The following is a 26,800-nucleotide window of genomic DNA, read 5'->3' on the forward strand; positions in this document are numbered from 1 at the left end:
CTTCTGTTGGCATCAACCCCTTTGCCTTAGTTTCTCTTTGGGTAGAGGTTGGGTTCTGCAGCACAAAGCACACAACGAATTGGGAGCTGGATGAGGACATGTGCCAGATGATATGCATGTTGTTTTCTCATTTATTCTCTTTCAAAAGTCAAATGATGCTTGTTGTCGACGGGAGGAAGACACAGACGCTCAGTATAAGTGAACAATGAACTTCAACTTTAATGGATAGCTCAGTCGCCTTTTATCTAGTTCGAACATAATCAACTCATACATATTGCAAAAACTAAGCTCAGGATTGGCTAACATTTCCCGCTCTTTTCAGGTAGTTCCTCCTTCTTTTAGCCACCATCCTGCCTTAGGGACTTTCCCCATCGCTCAAGGGCATCGTGTCCTTGAGCCTGATTGGCTCTCAGCCAGCTGTGTACGTGCCAGACTCATGTGAGTTGAGTACGGTACTTTACTAGCCCATTGCCTCATAACTGCCCAACATCAACATGTCCTATTTCACTTAACCATTCCTCCACAATTCCCCCGTTTTTATTTTGCGCTACAAATACCTTCTCTGTGAGTTGCTCTAGTTTCTTAGTTAGGCAGTTAAGGATTATACGTGCAGCAACTATAATCGATATAATTATAAGTAGAAAGCGAAGTCCCTCTTTAACTAAGAAAACCCATCCACCCATGTTCCCAAAAACAGATTTAAGCCAACCTTCAAACCAACTATCTTGTACTACAATTTCTTGTGTATGATCCCTTAACCGTTTCAACTGGTCGTGAATTGACTAACCATGGTCAGAAAGATAAAAGCAGCACATTCCTTCTACATCTTCACACCCATGTCCCTGAGCCAGCAACAAGAAATCAATAGCGGCCCTATTTTGCAATACAGCATGTCTTAGACTCTCCATATCTTGTGACATTTCAGAAAGAACTTGTGTTGTTACATTTGATTGTTTAACAGCCCTACAAGCAAGCTTATTAATGTTAGTCAAAGCGTGTGCAGTTCCCACACCAGGCACCAAAGAAACAAAGAATCTTTCTGCTGGACCCCACAATTCTACATCATCATTACAGTCAGAACCCAGAGTTTTTAGTTCTCGTTTAATTCTTCTGCTCCTTGTCGAGTTCTGCCACGAGTGTAAATCTGGAGCGAAAAGTGTGAGTCGCCCTAGGTAACACGGTCCTCCAAAAGCATTGGCTGGTACTCCTTGCCATGCACGGTCTCCACAGATCAAAACCATGCCAGAGAGAAGCAGCACAGCCGCCGCTGCTTCCATGGTTACGTCAGACAGGCTGCAGGGTCCTGATGTCCGTCCCTCTGCTCTGTGCCGACTCGCCACACGGTGAACTCCAAGCGCAGCGCTGCTCGTGGCGGTGACTGAAGGGGGTGGGGAGGCTCCCATTGCCCCGTAGCCCCGAGGCAGCGTTATCATTCTTTCTGAAGGCGGCAGTGGGCAATGCCCAGCTCCAGCACTTCCCGGCAATCCCAGTCGCTCTGTAGCGGCAGCAGCGACTCCCTGCTCAGCCTGATGTGTAGCTAAAGCGTTAGTGACTGTTCTCCAAGGCTTCAATAAATTTTTTAGCAGACTTAATATCATTAATAACATCAAACAATTTGTCCCCAAATTTACGCCACTCTGCTTCTTCAAAAAACTGTATCAGGATTTGTAAAACAACCCTGCGCTACTGCATATGCTAATAACCCTGGCAAATCTTTTTCTACAATCTATATCTAAAATACTCCGCTTTTCTAAAAAGCATCTGAGCAAATTATACGCCGCTTGTCTTTCATACCTTTATATATACAGTTGCAGCCTTTCCAAAGACCTCGGTGGCGCTTTTCCGGCGGGACCCTTTATAGGCTCATCCCGGGTGCGGGGACTCCCTCCCACCTTCCGAGCTGTGGGTGCGGGGACTCCTGTCCCTTTCACCTTTCAGACCTCAGCGACGCGTGACCGGCGGGATCCTCTCCCGGGTGCGGGGACTCCACGTCCCTTTCACCTTCCCGACGCGGGTGCGGGGATTCTTGTCCCTTCCACCTCCTAGGCTGCGTTGCAGGACCGGATCCTCCCTTATTCCGTCGAACACGTGGCCCAGGATCACTGCCAGCAGTGTCCAAATCCCGTTCAGACCGGTCCCTGCTCGGGCGCCAATTTGTTGTCGACGGGAGGAAGACACAGACGCTCAGTATAAGTGAACAATGAACTTCAACTTTAATGGATAGCTCAGTCGCCTTTTATCTAGTTCGAACATAATCAACTCATACATATTGCAAAAACTAAGCTCAGGATTGGCTAACATTTCCCGCTCTTTTCAGGTAGTTCCTCCTTCTTTTAGCCACCATCCTGCCTTAGGGACTTTCCCCATCGCTCAAGGGCATCGTGTCCTTGAGCCTGATTGGCTCTCAGCCAGCTGTGTACGTGCCAGACTCATGTGAGTTGAGTACGGTACTTTACTAGCCCATTGCCTCATAACTGCCCAACATCAACATGTCCTATTTCACTTAACCATTCCTCCACAGATGCTCACATGTTTTTTTGTGTTTTTTCCTCAGGCAATCTGCTTTTCCGAGGACTAAACACATAAGAAGCTTCAACAAAAATAAGAGGTGTTTTTGCCAGTAATTGCTCAAGTGGCCTCAAATTGAACTCTTCCCTTTTAGCATTCTGACCACTCTGGGCTGAACATATGCCTCTGCCATACAACAAGCGTTAATGGATATTTTGCCATAAACCCATGCCCAAAAGGGCTTTGTGTCTGTTTAAAGAATGAGCTCTATGCAATGTCCTCCTTAGGAAGGGACTAGGAACAACCCTGAAGGCAACACGGGCTGTCAGCTTCGGTCTGCTCCTAATCATCAAGCCTTTTCCAAAGAGGGGTGTTTCTTCTGCTGTTGAGGGAAGTAGGAAGTGACAACCTTTCAGGCAGAAATGCAGAGCACGTGGACACATGTTTGACACAGAAACAGGGCTGGACAACAGACACAACCATTGCAATATGTCAGGAGCTCAGGCACAAGGAACCTTATCTGACCAAGAGTCTGACGAACAGCTGATCTACAAGTTGGGGGCATCAGAGGAACCATTCATGCCTGTCAGAATATCTTGTTTCTGAAGTCCTGCAACGTTTATTCATGACAAAGGCTGGCTTTGTTTGTCATCTGAGGTCATTCAGGCTGATCTGGAGAGGATGAGAAGCAGTATCCTAAGAATCAAGGAAATTATGTGGCACACAGATGGGAGAATCATATTTTAATCACTGAAATTTCCATCTTTACTGGTCCTTTATGTTTGTTTTAGCCTATCTTTATCTAATGAATGAATGATACTGGGAGGAAGGAAGTCCTTATTAAGGGTTCAAATTCTTTTCTCTGCTATGGAGAATTTAGAGTTTGCAGTAAATATTCTTTTGAATCCAGGAGGTGTTTTTCAGCAAAACTAAGGAAGGGCAATGCTAAATCTCTTAGTGAAATAAAGACAGACACAATAAAATCATCAAGCCCAAACCTTTCATGCCATATTTCTACATCAGAAAGATGGTCTCTGGGTACAACCTTAAAGTCCAGAGCCTTTCCCAAAAATCATGGTAATGAAGAAAAGCTCTTCCATGAGTGTCTCTTTTGGGGTAGATGTTAGTAAAATTGCCTAGAAATGATTGAAATGATTTCTGATTATCTTTTTCCATCAAAAAATGCTGGTTTATTTGAAACTGAACCTTACCATGGAACATAACATTTTCAATGAAACCTTAGTTGAGAAAATTTTCTCAGGTCCCACAGTGAATCTGTGGTCAAAGCCAGAGAAGAAGGGACTGTAGGCAGTTTTATTTTAGCCTGATAGATAAGAAATCCTCTAGCAGAGGGAACTTCAAATCCCTGCTTCAGTGAACACTGGCTCTTACAAAATGGAGCAACACAACACAGATGGGAGTCAGCCATGCACCCTTGTGGTGATGAAGATGAACCACATACTGGGCTGTTTCAGCAAGGACATAGCCAGCAGGTCAGGGAAATTGATTATTCTCTTTTATTTTGCACTTAAGAGGCTTCTGATGCCTACAGGGGACTTAGAAAAAAGCTGGAGCCAATCTCGTCTCAAAGGTGCAAGAGGCAACAAGCCCAAGTGTCAGCAAAGGAATTTCTAATGAGAAATATTGAAAAAAAGTTTCCCCTGAGAGTGGTTAAGCATTGGGATAGGTGCCCAGAGAGCCTGTAGCATCTCCAGCCTTAGAGATGCTTTTATTTGAAAATCTCAACAAGTTCTTATATTTATTTATTTATTTCTTTGTTTGTTTATTTATTTTCCTTTTCAGTCAGAATTTCTTTGGAAGTTCTGAGAACAAGGAAACCATTTTATTACCTGACCTATTAAATAGAGCAGGAGGCATGGCCCTGGGCAGGTATCTACCTCCAAGCTGCCTGCATCCTGCCCTCTGTGGTCCTTCCTTGAACTCTTTCCCTGCTCGGATGGTTCTCATCCCTTACTGCTGAGGGTTGGCACCACCTGGAGACAGGCTGGAAAGATGAGCAGAGTCCTCAGTCACATCATGCCTGAATTCCTTGAGGGTTTCCAGAAGAAAAAGATGGAGAAATTGACAGTGTGCTCTGTTACTGATTTATGTAGCTTGGATCCATAACTGCTAAACAACGAGTGATCAGGGGTTGTTTGACAACCTGGTCTAAAACTTTGCACACATTAATATTAAGACGCATTTTCATTCTGATGTAGAAATCTCCTGGGATCAGGTTGTGGTTGCAGGGACAAATGAGGGATTGAAATTTCTGAAATTTCTGGCTGCAACCAGAGCTTTTAAACCACCACGACACAGAGCAGGCGCTCATTACTGCTGTGGGAGATGGCAAAACCATGTCCCAGTGAGGCCAAACTGGTTTCCTCATCTTCTCCCTGCCTCTAATATTCTTATTTCTATTTTTCTAATATCTATCTATCTATCTGTCTAATTTCTCCCAGGATATTGGGAAGACAGAGCAGACAGTTATGTCAAAGAAGGTCTACCCTAAGGTGCACTGGGACATCTGCATGGCGTGGGTGCTCAGCAACCAGCACAAACCCCAGCAATTCAGGAACACACAGAGCTTGCCTTTGTAGTTATTTAAGAGATGAAGCCGGAGATGGGCTGGCACCGCCATCTGGTGCAAGTTTCCAGGAATTAACCGACTTTGAGCAGTCTCAAAGTGAAAACAGTTGTGTGGGATTTTACAGCTGGTCAGAGCAGTGCTGGTATTGATGCTTCCAGCCTAGCAGTGCTGGGCTGAATGGCTCAAGGGGACATCGCCTTGGTCCTCAACATTTTCCAGACTGAATTCACTCTCAGAAATACCAGGGGCATCAAATTGCAAGTGCTAAGTGCAGGGAGAGAAGAAAGAAAGAAAAGTGATGGGCAATGGAGGCCAGACGCCTGTCTTTTGTAGGGAAAATTTGAGTCTGTGGGGTTGGTAAAATTTGGCTGACAGTCATCTTTAAGATGGCTGCTAGGAGTGCTGAGTGCAACTCTGGAAAAACAGTGTTATTTCCCATCCATGGTGGCAAAAAGCTACAGAAGTCCCTATATGAGACAGCCAAATTTTAATTTTCCCCGGTCTCCTCAGCGCTTTCATCTGCTTCTTGTCTAGCTAAAGGGGAGAGCTATGTTCTTGGGCAACCCCAGCACAGATCAACTGAAGGAAGAAGTTTGCTGCCACGCTGTGTGTCGTGGCACAAAGTTAAAAGCAGATGTCTGGCACTAAACTAACCCAAAACAGGATTCTTGAATTGAGTTTTCCGGGAAGAAAAAAAAAAATCAAACTAACAACAACAATTTGGAATCAACTTGAACAAAACCACAACTTTTTCTCACAGTGAAGCCTGATTTTGCAAAGCTTGCCTTTCCTGCTGAGCAATTGTTCCTACAGACAATTCCCACAGCCATTTTGGAAAGGCAGGGGGTCACCAGCTGGTATCTTCTGGGTTGTGTGCAGTCAGTTAGTTCAAACCAATTAGGCAGTTACTGGGTGTTTCTAAACTGCAGTTAATTTCAATAAATTGAAAACAGATGAGGTATGTGGGATCAAAAAGCAAATCCAGAGGATTCCACTAGTGTTCCCCAAACCAAGTACTTCCCTCTCTCCGCTCGTTTTCTTAAACCTTATCGATGATGCTGGTGTTGCGATGTTGAAAGAATGTCATCACTTTCCCAGGCAGTCACACACACTCTGGCCTCATGATAAAACAAAGATAAAAAAAACCTGTCCTACATCTTCTGGAAGAGTGAATCCAACTGTCCAGACTGCTCCAACAGAGGTGCACGAGCAGCTGTAGTTTGGCAGGGAAACTGGTGTCCCAAAGTTGGGCACTCATCTGAACATAGCTCTAAGATATTCTTCTTCCCCCAAAGTCCTCTCCCCTGAGGTGGCATCCTTTCCAAAAAAAAAAAAAAAAAAAAAAAAAAAAAAAAGAGTGGGAGGAATTTAAGTCAATATTTAGAAATGTGCCTATCCCTAACCTTACCATGCAAGGCACTATGTGGGACAAGTTTCACCCAGGTTTCTGGGACATGCAGAGAACAATCCAGTTGCTTAGACATCTGGTCCAGTTTGAGGTGCCTCAGGATACCTGAGAGATATGTAGAAAAGGCCAGATATGGCATGGGAGCCATAGGACACCCACATGCTGCCATTGTGCCAGTTGGAGGTCAGTGGGAATATCCCATGCGGTATGAAACAGCTGTGTTTAGGGCACTGAATTGCACCCGTAGAAGGCAGTAGGCACCTACATGTAGACACTTGAATGATCAATCTCCAGCTGAAACCCTCTTCTGCTCTTCATGGTCAAGGCCATGTCATCCCACCCTACAAACTGGTCGTTTGAACAGCTCCCACAAGACCTCAAGCGTCCTCATCTTCATTATGGCCATCCATGAAGTAATCCCTCAGATTTATTTGAATGTGGGCTCACAGTGTTAGAAGTTGAAGACCCTCTACACTAAATAGCCTATCACAGAAAATAAAAACCAACCTGCTGGCCACACTGAGCAAACCTGGTCTTGAACAAGCTCCTTTGCTGTTCTGCAACATGCTGGGCAGCAAAATACCTGTTGAATGCAATGGCAACTGAATGCTTCTGAAGGATTTGAGCTGGTCAATATGTGAGTGAGCACAGGAACTTGTGTTTGGTCTCAATGTATTAGTTTTCAAAGCGGAGTCCCTAGGGAAAAAGCAGGGAAGATCTGGAAGATAGCAGCCCGCTAAATATATTCCGGCACAAAGCTGACAACAGCTAGAGCCACATGTGATATGCCTCTGGAATCCTAGCAGGGTTGATTTATCTTGGTGTTAGGCCTAATATACTTAAAAGCCCTTTATAAATAACCCAGGACCTTTTGCACTTGCTGTTCTACAGACTTGCTTTGTTTATTTGAGTGGTTGAGCTGGGTCTGTCATTTTTAATGAAAATAAACCCCTTGTCAGAGACCTTTTCCTTTTGGGACCTTCAAAAGGACACGCAGAGCAATTCCATGCTCTCCCTTGTTTCCCAGCAGCCCCATTAGTTCTCATCTTTTTGGCTTTGAAAGGCAAAGCGGTTTGGGGAAAGGTTAACTGGGCCTCTGAGGGTTATGTTTCTTCTGGCCTCCAGAGCTTGCCTCCAGAGCTGAACTATGAGGCTTCTTATTTTGGGCCTGTTTTTGAAGGGATGGGTGCCCAGTGTGGTGGTAGAGCCAAGAAGTCCATTCCAAAAGACCAAGAGAGAGGAGCGTGGATAAAAGACAGACGCATGTCACTGCCTCAGCCATGGTTTGGAAAGGGAATCTCACCTGTCCCCTTGACCTTGAGCTACCATTGAGCTACCTGAGCCATCACTGGGAGAGGAAAAAGGAGCAGCTTTGGGCTGCTAAGAGAGAGATGGAGGGGTGTAGAGCTGCCTCCTGGCCCTCCAAGCCTGGCCATCATCTCTCACTTGTCTGGGAACTACCCCACCTCAGTCTGGGGTCTCTTTGGCAGAGGAGTTTGGGGGATGATGCCATGCAAAGGGTCCTCAGATGGTGAAGCTCCTCAAGTCCTAATGGCCCGGCCTGCTAATGTACCAGGTCCACACTAAAGAAAGCCCTGAGCAACCTGGGCTGAGCCCTGTAGCTAACTCTGCTTTGACAGCAGGTTGGACTAAAAACTGTCTGAAGTCCTTCTCAGCTTGGATAATCTCTAGGAGAGGAGGGAGCTCAGTGCTAGCTCAGACAACCCCACTGATGGGCTCTTGGACCACTGAAAAAGCTGCCATTGCTTTTGAGCTTATCCAGAGATGGGGGATTCCACATGGGAGAATTTGGGATTTTGAAGAAGTTCTTGCTCAAGCTGAGCCCCCCTCATTTTGGGGCTGTACTTGTCGCATTTTCATTTCTCACACCGTTTTTCCTGAACAACAGGTGAGCTCCAATTCGGATTAACGGGTTCATTTTCTGTTACACAGAAAACACCCTGCGTTTAGCTCTGCAACAAGCATTTCTCTGTGTCAGTAGATCATTTGGGACAGCAGAGGGAGTGCAAGAGCAAGGAAAAAGAAACGAGCACACGCTACAAGGGGTTTCATCTCCGGGGTGGATGCCAATCTGCAGGGGACAAAAGCCAAGGCAGAGGGACAGTGATTGCTCCTTCCGAGCACGCTGGATGCAGCTGAAGTGGAGAACGAAGGATGGAGTCTTAGGACAGCAAGAGAAGGATGGATTCTGCCTGCTGACACTGGGCATCCAGAAGGCTTTGGTGGGCTGAAAATCACTTGGGTTAACCACTTGTCTTGGTGTCCTGGAGAAAGTCCTGGAGATGCTGCTTCATGTTGGGTCTGAAAAACAGTACACAGACCAAACAGCAGTCCCAGGCTATGTCCTCCAGCCTCCAAACCATCGCTCACTTCCAGTGTGAAGTGCCTGGCTGGAAGGATATTGCAGAAAGAACAATTATCAGTGGGCTGCCCAACATCCTTGGGTACATCCTTACTAATAAATGAGAATGCTAGGAGCTGCCTGGGAGGTGAGTGGGATGTTAAGGTGTTAAAAGAGTCCCTAGCATGCTCTTGACTCAGTAACCCCGCAATTCTCCCCACTTATTTCCAAATGTATGTGGGCCAGACAGCATTCCCAATGGGCAGGCTGGACGCAACCACTATCCAGGACACAAAGAGACATTGATGGTATGGACATAAACTGTTACATCAGTAAATACCAAAGATGGAGAACTGTTCCAGAAATGCTTGATTAATGTGGGCACACACCATGTTGGAAAGACTATTTGGCCTTCAGCAGCAATAGTGTAGTCCACACGTTCCCTGGGCACTTGGTCTTCTATTGAAGATGTCCTGGTATTCAGGCCTGGACATTTCCAGGAGGAAGGGGGCTGGAGCTCTTCTCTTGTGCCCTGTGAACACCAAAATGGGACATAGCCCACCGAAGTCATGCCTCAGATCTTGAACTCTTCTCTGCAGGGAGCCACCTCTCATCATTTCTCAGCCAGCTAGCCAACAGGCTGAGGCAGGCCTGAGTCTTGCTTAATAAAAGAGATCAGCATGGCTTGCTTGTTGCTGTTCCACCAGCCTCATGGAAGGGACATATGACTTTTTTTACACATAAAAACAGATAAAATACCCTTGTAAGTTATTTCACCACTTACGGAGAGAACAAAGTGATGAAGAGCTTGGTGCTAGCCAGCAATATGACTTAGTGACCCTTAGCATGGCAATGACAAGGACATGTTATCTTTGTTATCCAAAAAACTCAAGGTCCTCAAATTTAGCGAACTGCACAAGGTTGCAGTGAAGTGCCATGGAGGCCAAGGAGATTTAAGCACATGGCTGAGTGCTGTGTTTAATCTGAGCCCCAGCCTGAAAATTGTTGTTAGCTTAGTCCAAGAAAGCAGGGAACCCAAACCTGGTGGATCCAATGACAAAGACATTTGACATTCTCTGTTGTTTACCCAAAGAAAACAGACTTGAAACAACTGTTCCAACACCTTCTCTTAATCTGTTCCCATTAATCATGAGTCCAATAAGCAAGCACCTCAGATTGCTACCTATAAACACAAGGCATCATTACCCATTCAACTCGCAATGGATAAAGCAGAGAAAGCCTCCCAAGGAACATCCAGATTATGGGATTAAGATATAGACCCCAAACCAAATCAACCTGCCTCACCTCTACATCCCAGAACTGTGGTTTGGGAAGGTTTGGTAACACCGGTGGCACCCACATGAGCCAGGAAAGGCAGGAGATGTGGTGGAAACTGTGCTGAGACAGCCCCATGCCATTCAATAGTAGTCCTCAAGCTAGATCTGCTTCTGCCTAAAGTCACCCCAGTCTTGTGGGACATTTCTGAGCCCCGAAGACACCACACCAGCTGCAGCTGGCACGAGATACGCTTGCAGGAGAGCAAACTGCAGAAATATTTCAGCACAAAAAAATTTTGCAACGCGTGTTTTGTTCCTGCAGAAGGGTTGGGCTGGGTCTGCGGTGCTGGAGCAGGGCAAAACCCGTGTTGTTGTTACTCCCACTCGGAGCCATGGACCTGTTTTACGGCTCTCGCGTTTCATGACAGCACAAGACGGTGGCAGGTCTCACCAGTGGTTGTTTGGCGTGCTTAATTAACATACAATTAATCCTATCAATTTCCTTTTTAAAGAAACTCACAAAGGAGAGCTGCCAACTTGCTAATGTGCTTGCTCACCCGGCCCACTTTGGAGATGACGGGGTTGGCCTCGGGTAGACCCTACAGAATCATGTCCAAGGACAATCCGCACCAAATGGAGCTGCAAAAAATTGCTCCCAGGTCGTTCTGGTCTTTATAAAATTTATTTATTTTTTTTCTTTTTATTTTCTTTTTAGTTTTTATTTTCTTTTCCCAACCCTTTTCTGGTGAGGAAGGGAAGAAGTGGAAATGAATTTGGCACATCAGGAATTGCATCCCTTCTGCCTCCCTCTCTCGATTCTCCCTCTTCCAGCCCAGGGAGCTCTGTCTTAGGGCCATGTCCTGGCTGTGTGGGATGGGGAGGAAGCCCTGCTGTTCTCAGCCCCATCCTTGCGGGGTGTGATGTTGCCGGGATGGCTCCAGAAGAGGGCATTGATGCACCATGCATGGCCAGCCCCACGTGGTGCTAGGGGAACGATGGCTGGACGAGCAGTTTTTTCCCACCCGTGCTCCATGTCACAGCTCTTTTGCTGTCTCCACTGTGCCAGGCACTGCCCCAACACAGCCAAATAACAGCTTCTGCCCCAAAACAGGAGCTGGACTGCTCCAAAGGAGGAGAAGCGATCTGCTGGAAGATGAGCAGCTGCTCAAGGCAGCACCCCACACCTTCAGGCTTTACCAGCTCTGTATCCATACCCCCACCCGCTGCCTCCTGCTCCAACTAATGATGATTTTTGCCTCTCCAGGTTGCTGGCAGGATCTGAAATGTCTCCACAAGACTCCAGTCCTGAACAAGGTGTCTCCGAATGGAGCCGGGCATCACTGTGAAACCACGTCCCATGAGGTCCTCCTCTCCTCCCCACTCCACCACTCATCCCACCCTGGCCTTGACCCAAACCCTAGGGCTGCATTTCCTACATCCCCTCCCAATTTTTCTTTTCCCTGCAATAAAGGCTGGTGCAACGGGAAATGCACCATAAACCAAAGTATGACAACACAAGGCTGTGGGATGAAACTCCCTGCTGAGGTGCACACTTTGCTTAGGGGGGGCAGAGCTTAGAAATGGTCATGAATCCCCTTTTTCTTGTTGGAGGGGATGAATTCAGAGCAGGGCTGGGCTCTGTCAGAGCCATCTGTGGAGGTCTGCAGAGCAGACGCTGCTCTCCATCACTTCTGGGGCTGGCAATCCCAAAAGCTGTGCCAGTCCCAAGGATGGTTTATAGCCTCCCAAAAGAGCCAGTCGCAGAGTTGGGTTGCAAACCACCAGAGAAGGCTTAGCAAACCCAGCAGGGATGCTGCTGGCACAGTGAGCTGCTTTTACACCACACCCTGGCTTTTTTTTTTTCCTTGTTTTCCTAAAGAAGCAAGATTTATGTGAATCATCCTGGGCAGTTTCAACCCAAATGACGCCGAGGCTGAAAAGCCCTCGAGGAGATTATGTTCCCTCCAGATTTTCAGGGGAAAAGCAGCCACTGCCCTTGGGGAGCATGGCATTGAGGGGAACCTTCCTCTGCTTGGCAGGATCAGGGCGAAGCCTCCCTAAAACCACGGGGCAAAAAAAAACAACAAAAAGCAGTCTGAGCCCCGAGCCAGGCCTCCACATGAGCTGGGGTGGAGCTCCTTGAGCCGGGAGAGGCCGGGGAGGGCTGGAAGGGCAGTGCTGGGCCACCCCGCCCTGTCTGCTTGGCCAAAGCTCTTCCTCTCCCCTTGATCCCATGCCAGCAGCTCTCCCGTTGGAAATGCACAGCGGTGATGTTTTGGGGTGCCCTGGCCCAGGTTCCTGTGTGTCATGGTGGTGCCAGGGCTTGCACTGACAGCTCCTCGTGGTGGGGTCTCTATGCAGCATCACACACATCATGCTGGCTTTCAGGGCTCCCAGCTCTCCTGTGCAGGGCTGGACAAGGGAATAAAGTTGGGAATCGCTCCTCTTGGCTGCCCACGTCCTCTGCAAATCATGCCTGTGATTGCACCAGCCTTTTTTGTAGGCACTGATGCCAAAGGAGACTGTGGGACCAGGGGGTTCATCACCCAAAATATCTACCAAGCCAAATTGGCTCAGGGTAGGGTCACCTGCTTGGTACTATGTGTCCATGCTGGACAATGGGGCTGAGCCTATCCACAGATTAACAGGGGACACCTCTGGCATCTCCTTCCACTAACAGCAGGACAGTGAGGCTGGGAGGAGGACACAAACCAGGTTCCCTGTTTGGTTAGTCCATCAGGAACGGGTAAACCCGGCCGTGTCTGGTGATGGGCAAAAGGGAACTGAAAAGGCAGGATGCTTGGATTCATCTCGCCGGGTTGTCATCTCCCCCTTCTGGATTTATCACCCGCTGCTAATTGGAGGCAGCCGGCTCCGACTGATGTGGACAAGCCCTGGCTGCGTGCTCGCAAGCGGGGGGAGCAGGGCTTGTCTCCCCCAAGCAAAGGGCTCCTCGGCCACTAAAGCTCTGCCTGTGTCCTCAGGAGCTCGCAAGCTGAGCAGGACAGTGATGGAGAAAAACGCAGGGCAGCAAAAGCAAAGCAAGGAATTGATTTTCTAGGGCAAGCACAGCCCAGAGCTAAGCTTTTCTTCCAGCACCAGACATTCATAGCGGGACAATTACATTTATTTATTTATTTATTTTGGTGTGGCCCCAACAGACCCCAGAGGGGTGAAAATTAAACCCGCTGCACCCTCCTGGCACGATCAACCTCAAAGACAGCATCTGCTTTCACCTTCCCATTTGCCAGGAGCTGCGGGTCCCAGCCCCCTTGGGTCCCCTCCCTGGACGGAGGCAGAGGAAGCGACACACCCTGGCTGTTGTCTGCCCACCCCGAGGATCACCCCATTGTCTTCCTCCCCCCCCATTGTCTTCCTCACACCCGGGGAGTCCCCGCGAGCCTCGGTGGGAGGAATCTGGGCTGAGCTTGTAAGGAGCAGGAGGGCCCCGCAGCGCAGTTTGGTTTGGCAGCCCCGTGCGGACAATAAAAGGTCAGGCTGCAGAGGAACTTGTTTTGGGTTTATTCCCTGGCTTTTGTTCAAGGCTGTGTCCTTAAGGACGCTGATTCTCTACCCTGGTGGCAGGCTGAGAGCATGGGTGGGCAGCTGGCTCTTTGTGCCGGCTGCTTTTTAATGTTGCAGATGAGTTTGCTGGAGGAGAAGAGAAAAACTAGGGTGGGTGCGGACACCAAAAGACAGTGGTGGGATTTGGGCACTAGGATCTGGCTCAGTCTTGGGTCCAGAACCTGAGACATCCTTTTTTATGGACTATGTCTTCCCAAGATTCTCAGGGCAGGGATATCCTCCTCCAGCATCATTTTGGACTCTTGAGTCCAACCCGATCCTTGCCATCCTGCAGCCAGTGGGTCAGACCCCACCGCATGCTGCTAACACCCAGAAAGGGCTTTGCAAGAGCACCCAGCTGCACCTGGAGCATCTCACCACCACCACCACCTCCTCTCCTTGGCAGCTCTACAAAGCCACAGGGGGATGCTGTGAGCCCGCATGAGCCCAGCCAAATTGCGCCTACTTCCTACCTGGGCTTCCCAAAAAACTTCAGCACACAATAAGGAAACCTGTTCTTGGACAAAGAGCAGCTGCTTGAAGCTCAACCCGAGCAAGACTAAAGTTCAGCTCCTTGGGAGATGCAAAGGCTTTAATGAGCAGGCCAGCATCTTCTCTCGGTCTCCAGGACCCATACTAATGTGGTGCTAAGCCTCGGGAGCCTGCTGAACAGCTCAGCTGCCTTTATGGGCCAGACACGTCTAGGAGTGATGTCAGGCTAATAATAACAGGCTGATGGTTAATAATAACAGTCTGATCTAGGATCTGGTTCATAAAAACATAGAGAACAGTAATATAAAAAATGCCAGTCAACGCGGTTTTATGGCGAAAATATCTCGTTGTACCGACTTGATTTTGTTCTTTTAGATTGTAAGATTGGTTCATAAACATTACTGCATGTGCAACATGCTTGTAAAATGTTTGATTTGTACAACGTGGCATTGCAGGGGAGGGAGAAAAGCCCCACGCAACATCAATAGCGCATATGTGAAATGAGCTAAGCATTGGCCAACTGACAGATCTCAAAAAGGATCAATGGGGAGTCGTTAATGGCTGGAGCTGTTTCTTCTGAGGAAAATCCAAAGTCACGCAGTATTTCCCACCAGCATGTTGGAAATGAACCCTGAATTGCTCCTGGTGAAGCCAGGAGGGGATTAAAAATAGTGGAGTGGTACGGACAGACAGCCACAGCGAGTGGTTATTCGGATGCAGAGTTCAGCCCAGCCAGGTGGAAAAGTTTTATCCCTGGGGAAAAGGACCCCAGTGAAGGCTGGAGGGGTTGAGGGGTGCAGCTCAGCCTTGTTGATGGCACGATGGAGCGTGTGGCAATGGTTGATGGAGCCAGACGTTTTTTTGCAGAGCTTTGTGTTTGGTAAATATGCAAATATCTTAGGAGAAAAAATCCCTCAACTGAAAACAGATGAGAGGTTGAGTATGGGGTATGTGTAGAAAAGTGATTTATCTGTTTTTGATGGTGTCTGGGATTGGGTGCAATGTTTGGGTCTGATGCTCGCTCTCCATGAGGATGATGATGGTAACAGCAAGAGCATTAGGACTTGTACATCCCACCAGGCTGCTGCAGCTTAACAAATAACCACCCATCCCTTGGACCATGGTAGGCTTGCAGAAAAAAAGCTCTCTGCAGCCAAATACAGCTTTATGGGCTTGGTAAAGTTGTTTCATGGACCATGCTGTGCAGAAAGTCAGATTAGATGAACCTTCATAATTATTGGTGAATTGTGTTTGTAGGAAGCGTGCAGCTTGGACGTAGGTCCCTCTACAGCTGGGGATGCCTTGACCCTACTACAGCTTGGATCTTGGAGGAGACAGTCACAGCTTCAGGAGAAGGTGCAAGTCCCAAGAGGAAACTGGAATCTCTTGCAGCTTTGTATCCTCTGAGATGTAAGATATATATGTTTTTTTCTCTTCTGGGATCATTGTGGGACCCCTGGAGGTCTCCAGTCCAGCCTCCTGCTCAAAGCAGGGTCAGCTACTGGGGTCAGCCCAGGCTGCTCAGGGCTTTGTCCCGAGACCCTCCTAGGATGGGGAGTGCAGATTTAACAGGCTGTGGAGCTGCAGCCACAAGGACTCAGCCTCACTTCATGTCTGGGTCACTTGGTTACAGGTGGGGTAGATACAGATGTCACAGCAGGCTGTTTTTGTGCTGGTTTTGTATGTTTTATGCACTACCGAATTGTTTTTTCTCCCCCCAAATAAACATATGTGGAAGGTTTGAAACCCAGAAGGAGCCCCAAGACCTTTGCCCCTGGTATTTGGCAGCACCCAGTGAATTGTCATGATCCCTCTTGCTTACAGCCCTGCTTCGGGGTGCTGAGCATCCACACACCAAAATCAAGACTCCTCTCAATGCCTTGAGCCAGGCACCCCAAACTTCTGCCCTCTATCACCCACCAAGAGTCGGTTCTGGGCTGAAGTCAGCAGCGCATCCAGTGCTGTGGTTGTCCTGAGAGGCGGAGGCAGCCCTCGCATCGCGCTCCTCCCGGCACCCAGCTGGCAGCTCTCTAATTATCTCCCACCCCCGGTCCTTGGCCCAAGCCCCGGTTTGGCCGTGACACGTCCCTGGAGGCTGCCCGGTTCCTGTGGGAGAGCTGTGCAGCCTCCCCTGCTCCGCAAGCCCCAAGGGAGGTGTTGCAACAGAAACCAGCACCTGCAGCCAGGGATGGGCATTTTCCACCGCCGCTGCTTTCTGCAGGGAACTCCCCGGCTGCACACGTAGCTCTCCGCCGGGATGCGGGAGAGGCTGTCAGTTTAAATTTTTATTATAATTTTTTTTAAAGGATGCTCTGACACAGATCCAGGTGGCTGTTTGGCAGCAGCACTTTCTCCTTGGCTGCTGACACCGTCAGCAAATGACTCAGCCCTTTCCAGGCTCTGTGCAAGCCTCTTCCCCTCCTGCCACTCAAATATTTTTTCTCCCTGATGGTTGAAATGAGTTCTCTGCCCTCGGGTCCTGCCTGGTGAGCAGGGCAGCATGACTCCCTGGCATGGTCACGTCAAGGAGCAGCGATTTGCAAAAATCCCTTCTGAACCATGGGGCTGGTGGCATGTGTCTGGGCAAAGCATTTCTCTTTCCCCTCCTTGCTCTGTTTGCAGGGAAAGCTCCCAGGGCAAAACCCACCTCCGGCGATCCAAGTCCCTGTACCTCTGCCAAGCAGCACTTAATTTCTCACTTGACTTTTTAGCTGCATTTCTTGAGAACATTTTAATTTTCTTCCCAACCCAAGATCTGCCCTACATTTTCGTCCTCAGGAACACGGGAGTTTCCAGATACCACAACGCAAGTGGGGCAGCACCTCCCATCCTCCTGTGCCTGATATGTGCCCCGGCCCCACAAAGCTCCCCAGACCCTGGGGGGATGAGGGACCTTCACCCCTGCAGCCTGCCATCACCTCACAGCCTCTCCCTGATGCTGGTGGTGTTGTTGGTGGAAGTCCCTTTGCAGACAGCTCCATGTCCTCAGGTGGAGATGTTGCGAACCCCGAGCAGTTGGATGGGAACAGTGAGAGAGGTGTTATGCCCAAAACAAGGTGGTGTTGGCTTTGACATTGAAAAAAAAGCAAGGGAAGGTTTTGTCACAGCTCAGCGTGCTGCAAACAGGGGCCAAAGTGGCCCTCATGAAGCATTTTTCATCCGGTTTCATGAACCTGGACCATGGCTACACTGAAGTCCCTGCTGCTTTTTCCTCCATGGCTCTGCTGAGAGCTGGCTTTCTGACGTGGTTTAATAATGTTGTGGAGTGAGTTTAGAGTGATGGGTTATCTCCCAAGGCTTTGTGGGTCTCCAGCGTGGTTGTCTCCATGTTAGCTGGATATCTGCAGAAGTTTGGACTCTCCCGAGTCTCTGGTATCAACTCTTGACTTGATATCTGCTGACTGGAGAGGTGGGGATGAGACCATGTGATGGATGCTCACCTTGAGCTGGCTGGATCTCACCAAATTTGGTTCTGTCATGACTGAAGGCTCTGAGATACGTGGTTTTGGTAGGGCTCACAGGTACCCACTCCTCCACCAACCATGGCGTGAGTTGTGAAGAGATCCCAAGACCCATGAGTGACCAACCCAGACCCTTCCACACACCCCAATTTACTGGGCTTCTGTCGTGCTACTCTTGATGACGGGCACGTGGAGAGGCACCAGCCTGGCCCGGAACAGAGTCAGGGGCTGGCCTGCAAAGGGGTGCACGATTTTTGGCGACGGAGGGTGAGGAGGAATGCAGGCAGGTAGGAGACAGCATGTACGGGCAGGAGTGCGGGCGGGTGTTCCTCCAGCACACATGCTTGCGTTCAAGAAGTCCCCCTGGCCCTTCTGGTGGGGAGGCGAGGCAGCAATTAGGCTGATTGAAGGCCCAGTTGCTTATTGCACAAACCTGGAGGCAGTGCCCCTTGCAGCTGCCTGGTTCAAAGCGGGTGGGGAGATAAGGATCTGCCTTGCAGAGCGCTTGAGGAGCGTTGGGGCGAACCAAGGACATCTTTGGCTACGGTGCCCCTGTGTGATCTGACCTGCAATTCTCCCTTCTTGCAAGCCAGCATCTCACCGAAAAGTCTCCCCGAGCCTACAGCAGCGCAAGGGGACTTTCCTTCCCCCTTCCCTGCTTACCCCACCCAAACCCCTGTAATTACTCAGGAGCTCACACAATTAGCGTCAGCCTTCCTTCCTTACCAGTCTGTTCTTGCAAACTCCTGCTCCTTGGCCTCCATGGAGCCTCCAGTCTTTGCCTTCCTGCCTTGGCCATGGGGGGCAGAGTGAAAAACCCAGCTGGTTTCATGAGCAAAGCCTGGTTTTGTTCCCCATGGCTGGTCTCTGCCCGTGGTGAAGCACTGAGCAGGTCTCATGTGGGTGAGGTGTGAGCAGTGACTCTTCTAGGTGGACTCCCGTGTTTCCAACAAAGCTTGAGCTATGGTCTATTGGACATATTACTTAGAATCAGAGGATGGCTGGGGTTGGAAGTGACCTTAAAGATCATCCAGTTCTAACACCGTGCCATAGGCAGGGATGCCACCCACCAGACCAGGATGCCCAAAGCCCCATCCGGCCTGGTCTTGAACACCTCCAGGGATGGGACACCCACAGCTTCTCTGGGCAACCTATTCCCATGCCTCACCACCCTCTGAGTGAAGAATTTCTTCCTAAGGTCTTTCCTTTACCTGCTGCTGTCACTGGCCCTGTAGGAACGTGGTGATGTTGGGAGCTCTTGTGCCCTGTGGGGTGTAATCAGTCCCAGTCCTCAGGATTCAAATTATTGGGGCAGAGAGGTGGACAAATGGTCCTTACAAGCCCTGTTTCAAACAGTTCAATCATCAAGACTAACGCTGAGCCATCAATCTGGCAGTGGAAGTGTAAGGAAAACCTACGACACTCCTTAAAGTAGCAATGTCAGCACCCACCTTGCAGCAGCTTCCTATGCAGAGAGCCCTGGGCCTGTGCTCCCTGCCCTAACTGGGGCTGAGGCCGGTGGAGATTTGCCCTTGGCAGAGCTTTGCAGAGCACAGCACTCACTGGAGAGGGTCAAAACTGTTCCTGGGCCTGCTGGCCCTGCTAAGATTAGTGGTCTAGAGAAGGGCTATGAGGCTGGTGAAGGGCCTGGAGCACAGGTCCTGTGAGGAGAGGCTGAGGGAGCTGGGGATGTTTGGTCTGGAGAAGAGGAGGCTCAGGGGAGACCTCATTGCTCTCTGCCTGAAAGGAAGGTGTGGGGAGCTGGGGGTTGGCCTCTTCTCACAGGTAACCACTGACAGGACCAGGAATGGCCTCAAGTTGTGCCAGGGGAGGTTCAGGTTGGAAATGAGGAGATATTTCTGCTCAGCAAGAGCAGTCAGGCACTGGGACGGGTTGTCCAGGGAGGTGGTGGAGTCACCGTCCCTGGGGGTGTTCGAGGGGAGGTTGGGCCTGGTGCTTAGGGACATGGTTTAGTGGGTGATGTTGGTAGCAGGATGATGGTTGGACCGGATGATCTTTAAGGTCTTTTCCAACCTTAATGAGTCTATGATTCTAAAGCCCACCTCTTCTGCTGCTCAGCTGGTACATCATAGTGACTGGGTTTCTCGAGGAGTCCCCATAGGCATATGAGGGGTCCATAATTTGGCCCAGATGGTGAGAGTCGGTACGTAAAACCCATTTAATATCTTCCAAAGCTCCTGTCCTGCAGAAAACATTATGAGTCCTGACCATTTCAACCTTCCCCCTCTCCCAGTCGAGGGAAGTTATTTTCCCATAGAAAACACATTCCAATTCCTGTAGCAATGCTGAGATATCCGTCATGTCTCTGAGTGCCCATGTCATGCCTAGCTCAGTTATCTCAGCAGTTTTAATTTGTTCAGTGTGTCCTGAGCCTGGAGAGGGGCTGGGCTGACCACAGCTGACCCCAGAGCATTAGCGTGGCTTGGGATAAAAACCACATGGCAGCGGTCATCCTCATGTCCTGAACTTGGATGGGGCAAAACATAAGCCCTGTTCTTAAACTCCTCCAAGGGCTTGGACACCACGGCCTCCCTGCAAAAGTCCTCTTCTTGCCAGCAGACAGCCTGCCCAGACATCCAGCCTGTCTCCTCCTTGGTGGTGTGCTGACCAGTCCACCCAGTCTGCCTTCCTGGGTGGACTGAGGTCAACGTGTCTGGTGTTGCTCAACTGGAGGATGCTGCCCCAAGCCTTCAGTCACAGTGGCTGTTCTCCACCCAGTAGATTTAGCTGTTTGACTGGTCTATAATGGGAGAAGAAGCAGGAGAGGGAGAAGCAGCCACCACCTCTCCAACTGCAGTCCCTGCCCAGGCTCCCAACCCATCCCCGGTCATGCTGGTGGGTGATGGTTATTTGGGAGCTGGTTTCTCCCATTGCTGCTTCATTATAGGGCCCAGGGAGACTGGTCATTGTAGACCCAAGTATTTGGTGTTTCTGGTACAAGGGCTACTCACTGCACAGGTCACCTCAAGGGTTTTCCACAGTATAGTTTAGTAGCCATGGTCCTCTGGGGCCTCAACCAGGACCATTGGGTGGTCAGCTTTGCTACACTACAGCCTTGCCATGGAGCCAGCTCTTTCTATATGGGATAAGGCATCTCTGGACCTTACAGCATTAGTAGCAACAGCATTTGTCCAACTCCATCAGCTGAGACATGCTAGGCACTGGATCAGGACATGTGCGTGGGCTTTCCTTATGCCGATTATTTGATGACGAGGCAGATACCTACAAACCATGACATGCTTTGGCAATCGAGCATGTGATTAATCAAGCATGTGCTCCGGGGTCTCAGTAGGTCACAGTAGGTCCTACCCTTTCCCAGCCACCTCCGTTATCTGTCCTGGGAGCCCTGAGAAAAGGGCAGGGGGATGAGACAAGTAAAAATATCCCAGGGAATGTAGCTGGGATGCATCTGGGAGGAACAAGAGAGGGCTGAAGATGCCAGCCAAGGACCCCAATACACCCTCCTTGTGCACCCCTCCACCGACCCTAGCAGCACTGCAGCACACAGGGATGTACAAAACAGTGAAACGCTTTTTATTTCGCCGCTGCTGGAGTGAAACCACTGTAATTTCATAGAACTCAAAAAAAAAAAAAAAAAAAAAAAGTGATAACTAAAAGGCATACATTTTTTTTTTCCTTTTTACACAAGACATAAGTAAACAGACAAGTTTCTTTTTAAAAAAAGTTATAAAGTGTCAAGATCCTATACCTCATCTGCATATTCAAAGTGATGCCGCCTGATACAAAAAGCATTGGGTACAATAACTTAGCTATGGCTCAGACCGAAAAAAAAAAAAAAATCATCTGGGCTTAATCTACATACTACTACGATTGCCCACGGAGTTAAAAAGGAAAATATTCAGTCCTTTGTTGCACAGAAAGAAACAGCGGGGAAGTAGAGGGTTCATTTGGAGATCGTTGTCTAAAGGGAAACCGAGTGCAGAGAAACGCCCCCCTCCCCGGGAATGTCTGCTGGAGCCTGTGAGTGGGATCACAACGGGCCCATGACCCCTACCGTGCAAAGAAACTGGACCCATTTTTCTCCCACCAGCCAGCATCCCATCCAAAGCCACCCGCCGAACTGCAGCTACCCTGCCCGCTGGAAGGAAATGAGATAGAAGCCCCTGGAAACTGTATGAAAGTCATGAATCTCCCTGGGTGTTTCCCCACTGGGACGAATAAAAAAAACAAAAACAAAACAAACATAACAACAAACAAACCCAAGAAAAATAAAATAAAATAAATTGACTCATTCTGTTGTAGCTAGAGCAAGACCCTTTGCATCCTTGGAGAATCTGTTACTCATAAACCTCATCCGATGCTCTTAGCCCAAGCTTCAAGATTAAGAATATGAATTTACAAATGCAAAGTCTGCCACCAGACCTTCCCTAAGCAAAGAGCTGCCCATTTTTAATGGCCACGTTGTCCTTCCAACCATGAATTCCTGCTTGGGTTTATCCCCCATGTGATATTCAGCCATGATTTACTCCTGGGCAAAGCCTACGAGCTCTTGGCTTGATGGTTTTGCCATTGCTTGGGTCTCTGGAGACCTTGTAGGAGGTTTGGAGATGAGTCCCTTCGGATGCTGGACAGATGGAGGGTTTCCATGGAGGGGGGATAGGGGTGCAGAAGGCTAAAACCCAATTTGTGCCTTTGCCTCTGCAGATAAGGGCAGGCAAACGTGGTTTCCTTGCAGCCAAAGCCATGGTGTGTTAATTCCCTAGGACTTCTGCAAGACCCAATGGAGACAACAAGAGCAGTAACAGAACTGGTAAACGTGTTGGATTTTTTACCTTTCTCTTTTCAACATGTCTCGGCATTTGAGGTGAGACAGGGATTAGATTACCATAAAAAGGGACCCTAAAATCAACCCAAATCATGAGCTCTTGGTCACTTGGGACTCGCTCAGGCACTGCATATCTACTGAGCTCCAACTTTCCCCTTTACTGTCCCAAGACATGGAAAGAATTGGGTTATCTGAGATTTCTTACCCCAAACCCAAGTGGAAGACCCCTCCATTTCCATAGCCTGTTGTTTCTGTAACTGGCTTTGTGCCGAAACATCAAGGAGCTGGTACCTCAGAGGTAGGAGCCCAAGTCCAAAAAAAAAAAAAAAGCAAACAAAAAAAAAAATCCCAAATATTTGGCAGTTCAACATGGAGAGGTCTCAAAGCCTCCATGCAAGGGTGGCAGCTCCTGGGTGTCCTGTCCACGGAGCAGCATGCGGGAGGTGACAGCAAGTTCCAGGACAGGGGGAACACATCCATTCAAACAGAAAAAATGAAAAAAGGGGAAAAAAAGAAGAAAAAAGTAGGGCAATTAAAGCAGCATGGTTTCTTTCGCAGTGACTCACAAAACCGGAGGACATCAAGGCGCTGCTCTGCCGGCCAGGGGTGCTCAGGATTTGGCCAGGTGGATTTTTCCAGGTCAAGGACTGCTCTTAATGCTAAAAGCTCCCTATTTTTAAGGTGTCGGGTGGATGCTACATGAAGCGAAGAAGCGCCGCCAAGCCTGCCTCCCTCCCTGCGTTACCCCCAAAATCTTGCCCCGGGCGATCTGACGTGCAATGCTCCTGTGAGCATGGGTGAGAACATTTCTCCTCCCTTTGCCAGGGCAGAAACACCTCCGTACCCTCAGTGGTGGTTCCCAGTCTTATCCTAAACCTTCCACAGGTCCAAGAGGGATTGGGGTCGCCCTTGTCGCAGTGCTGAGCTCCCTCCTAACACCTCTGGGGTCGAGGCGGCAGCCACAGCACCTATTTTAGCAGCAGGACATGATTGGGAAAATCAGCAGGAAAGGGATGCTGGCTCAGAGGGATTGTTTTAATACAAGATACAGCTTTTATCAGCTCACCTTATCACCTTTCAGCCACCATCACCTTCCCCATGAGATGTGGGCACTGACAGCCTGGAAAGGGGCAGAGAAACCCAAGGGAGCGTGGGCAGTCCCACCCCATGGGCTGTCCCACCCCGATGGTGCTGAGGATGAGTCTGGGTGGCTGTGGGTCACCTACCGAGCTCTGCAGGGCAGTGATGGGAGAAAGAAAGGCCAGAGGACGTGCGGAAGACAAACTTTTTTTTTTTTTCCTTTAATTAGCAAATTTCTTCTTACCCTCATCAAAAGAAAAAAAAAAAAACCACCCCTGTGCCCCCTATGTGCCCACCGCTCCCGCTGCTGCAAGCGTTCAAAGGCAGAAAGTTGAGAGATGTTTCACGTCCCGGCTCGGGGGCAGCTCTGCTCCCACCCCATGGCACGCACCAAGGCTTTTTGGGGTGCCAAGCACACACGGTGCAGATGCCACGTGGGAGGAGAGGGGAAAGGCAGGTGCAAAATTTGGTGACGCGCTCTTGCCAGGAGCACTCCAAATCCCCCAGGAAAGCTGCAGCCTGGCCCTTCGGCCAGCAAACGCTGTGCTGGAGGATGTGGATGTGCCCCGAGATGCACTTTTGTGTTCCCAGGGCATCACGGCCAGAATTTGGGTTTGCCCCGTGGCTTGGGGATGCAATGGGAAAGATGCTGAGCACACGCTCGGTGCTGCAGCATCGCTGCGAGCTCAGCTGGGGGGACGCGGGGAGAGAGAAACCACCACCCTCTCCTTTGAGTTTGGAAGCTATAAATACGAGCACCCCGCATTTGGAGGGACCCAGCGCTGACTCTGCATCCCCAAAAGCTGGGTGCCTCAAAGCCCTGCCACGATCCCCAAATTTCCTGGTGCCCCTGCCTTCGCTGCAGCCCTGCGGGACCTGGAGGGGCTGCGAGCCCCCCGCGAGCCCCGCAGGGAGATGGTGATGGAAAGGGGGGCAGGAGAAAGGGAATGGTGCTGGGGGGGCTTAGCTTAGCCCTTCCTGAGGCCACAGGGCCAGCACCATGCTACGAACCCCCTTCTTCCCTCCTTCCCATCACCACCCCTATCCCTGCTGCTGCAGCCCTTATTTTTAGGGAAGAGGTGGGAAAGGGTTTTTATTTGGGGTGCCCCGGCCCTCCTGCTCCCCATCCCTCCTTGGCTGGCACAGCCCGGCCTGCATCCCCCAAAACCAAGTGCCCCCGTGCCCATCCATCCCTCCTCATGCCGGGACTTGCTCTCAGTGCAACAAGAGGGGAAGGGGAGGAGGAAGAGGAGGAGGAAGGCGACAGAGAACCGGCACCACGGGAACTAATTGCCTGCTAGCACCGGGAGTCAAAGGGCAGCACCGCCTTCGCTCCTCGGGGCTTTGACTGGACCGAGCATCCTTTTTTTGGGGGGGGATTCCGCAAGGTGAGCGTGTTCCGGGTGCCGGCACACATCGGGGGTGCTCCATATCCCCCCAAAACCCCGACCCCTATTAGCGGGGTCCGCGAGCGGGGCAGTGCGTGGGGTGCGCGGGGCTGGGAGGAGGGAGGGGGACGCGTGCGAGTGCCTGGGGTGTCTGTGTGCACGGGTTTTGGCAAGAGGTCGTTGAGGTTACATGATGCAGCATTTGTTCTTGTGGTTATGAGGGTCCTTAAATCGGAGTCTCTGCTTTGGTCGGTATTTTTCCAAGTACGTCAGCTGCTTGCTGTTGATGGCTCCTCTGCGCTTCCTGCGGGGAATGAGAAAAGAGGGGGGTTAGTGCGGGGCGAGACCCTTCCGAACTCACCCGTTGTGGGGCCAAAATCCCCTGTCCGGAGCCACAGTTTGGGATTTTGGAGGCTGAAGCTGCGTGCATCCTGCAGGGACGGCGATGGGGACAAACCCCAGCAGTGGCACCGGGTCCCATCAGTGCAAGCTCCTTGCAAGTGCCCTGGGCAAGGGCATGGAGGTGGATTTGTTTGGAGTCACCCTAAAATCCTACGCTGCAGGATGGCATGAAGGCACAGACTCCTCCAACAGGAACCTCCCAAAAGCTGAGCTGCGCCAGATCTTTCAATGCCCTTGGAGCAGGGCTGCTTTCTCCCTCCTTGGAGACCTTCAAAAGCCACCAGGACGTGGTCCTGGGCACCCTGCTAGAGGTGGCCCTGCTTGAGCAGGGGCTGGAGCAGATGGCCCCAGAGGTCCCTTCCCACCCCAACCAGGTTTGTGTGCTGAAACACTGCTTGCTGGGGCACTTACTGTCGGATGAACTGGATGGCGTCCTCGTACTTCATCCCGCTCTCGATCAAGGCCAGTGCCACGAGGACAGGAGCGCTGTAAGGCAACGGCAGGACGGTCACCCCCCTGCCACGCAGCCCAAATCCAGGAGCTCATGCTCCGTCCTGGGGTGGTGACATTGTGGGGACCATGGGGCTGTGACAGCGGTTTTGTGGGCAGTTGCCAGCTCCGGATTTTAATTTGTAAATTAAAATTTACAGCTGCAAATGCTGCCCCAAAGAGTGGCTGACCCTGGAGGTCAAACCCACAGGACGGAGCTGGCAGCTTTTTGCTGCTCTTTTCATGAGAGGAAGGATTTTGGAAGCAAATCTTTGTACAAGCAGATCCAAATATATATGCAAAGCACAGCCCCAACCTGCAGCAGGGGCTCCTGCTCTCAGTGGAAGCACTGCAAGAAGATTACAGAAGCAAAACCACTGCTGGGCAATCGCAGCACAGCACCGAGCATCCCCGGTACCCCCCGGTACCCAAAATTAGGAGGCAAGAAGAGCAAGGAGGAGCTCAGGAAGCAGCACATCACTGCCTATTCCCAACATCTCCGCTGCTGCAAAATCCCTGCATAAAAATGGGACAGGATTGGGGAAACAGGGAGGTTTTTCCTGCTGGGCTCTGACTTACCGCCCCAAGCCGGCCACGCAGTGCACGGCCACGCAGCAGCCGGGGTCTTCGCAGAACTTGGTCTTGAGCAAGTTGAGCCAGTCTTCCACGATCTTGCTGGGAGGAGGCGCTCCGTCATCGAACGGCCAGTCCTGCGGGAACGGGGGAAGGATGGGAAAAGAGAAAACCACCGTCAGATCCCCGCGGGGAAAGCCAGAGGGGATTGCTTTTATCCTGGGGAGACGCTGTGTGCTGGGAATTGAGCTCAGGGTGCAGCCAGCTGGGGATAGGAGTGGGTTTGGGGTTTTGCAGCACTGCTTTGGCTCAGGGTTTTGTGGGTGGATGGTGTTAGGCTCAGGGTCTTCCATTTAGGAACAGGCTCATCCTTCAGAAGCACCTATATAGCCTCCAGCG

At 50.2% G+C, this 26,800-nt stretch overlaps 1 protein-coding gene and 1 long non-coding RNA gene across 4 annotated transcripts in view; both read right to left on the reverse strand.

The window, feature by feature from the left end:
- Positions 1-534: 534 nt before the first annotated feature.
- Positions 535-1,862, reverse strand: LOC311433059. Its single transcript, XR_014690533.1, has 2 exons — positions 1,795-1,862; positions 535-616 (listed from the first exon to the last, which is right to left on the reverse strand). It is a non-coding gene; the product is annotated as an uncharacterized lncRNA (long non-coding RNA).
- Positions 1,863-23,740: 21,878 nt separating this feature from the next.
- PTP4A3 (protein tyrosine phosphatase 4A3) overlaps positions 23,741-26,800 on the reverse strand; it is a 36,701-nt gene continuing 33,641 nt past the window's right edge. For all 3 annotated transcript variants that reach the window (XM_084508471.1, XM_084508472.1, XM_084508473.1), the window contains exons 4-6: positions 26,408-26,538; positions 25,751-25,825; positions 23,741-25,241 (exon numbers count right to left, since the gene is read on the reverse strand). In XM_084508471.1, coding sequence (XP_084364597.1) covers positions 25,124-25,241; positions 25,751-25,825; positions 26,408-26,538 — 324 coding nt within the window. In that variant the 3' untranslated portion in view covers positions 23,741-25,123. The remainder of the gene's footprint in view (positions 25,242-25,750; positions 25,826-26,407; positions 26,539-26,800) is intronic.

This window comes from Aythya ferina (assembly GCF_964211825.1).
Source record: "Aythya ferina genome assembly, chromosome: 2".
Classification (NCBI taxonomy): Eukaryota; Metazoa; Chordata; class Aves; order Anseriformes; family Anatidae; genus Aythya; species Aythya ferina.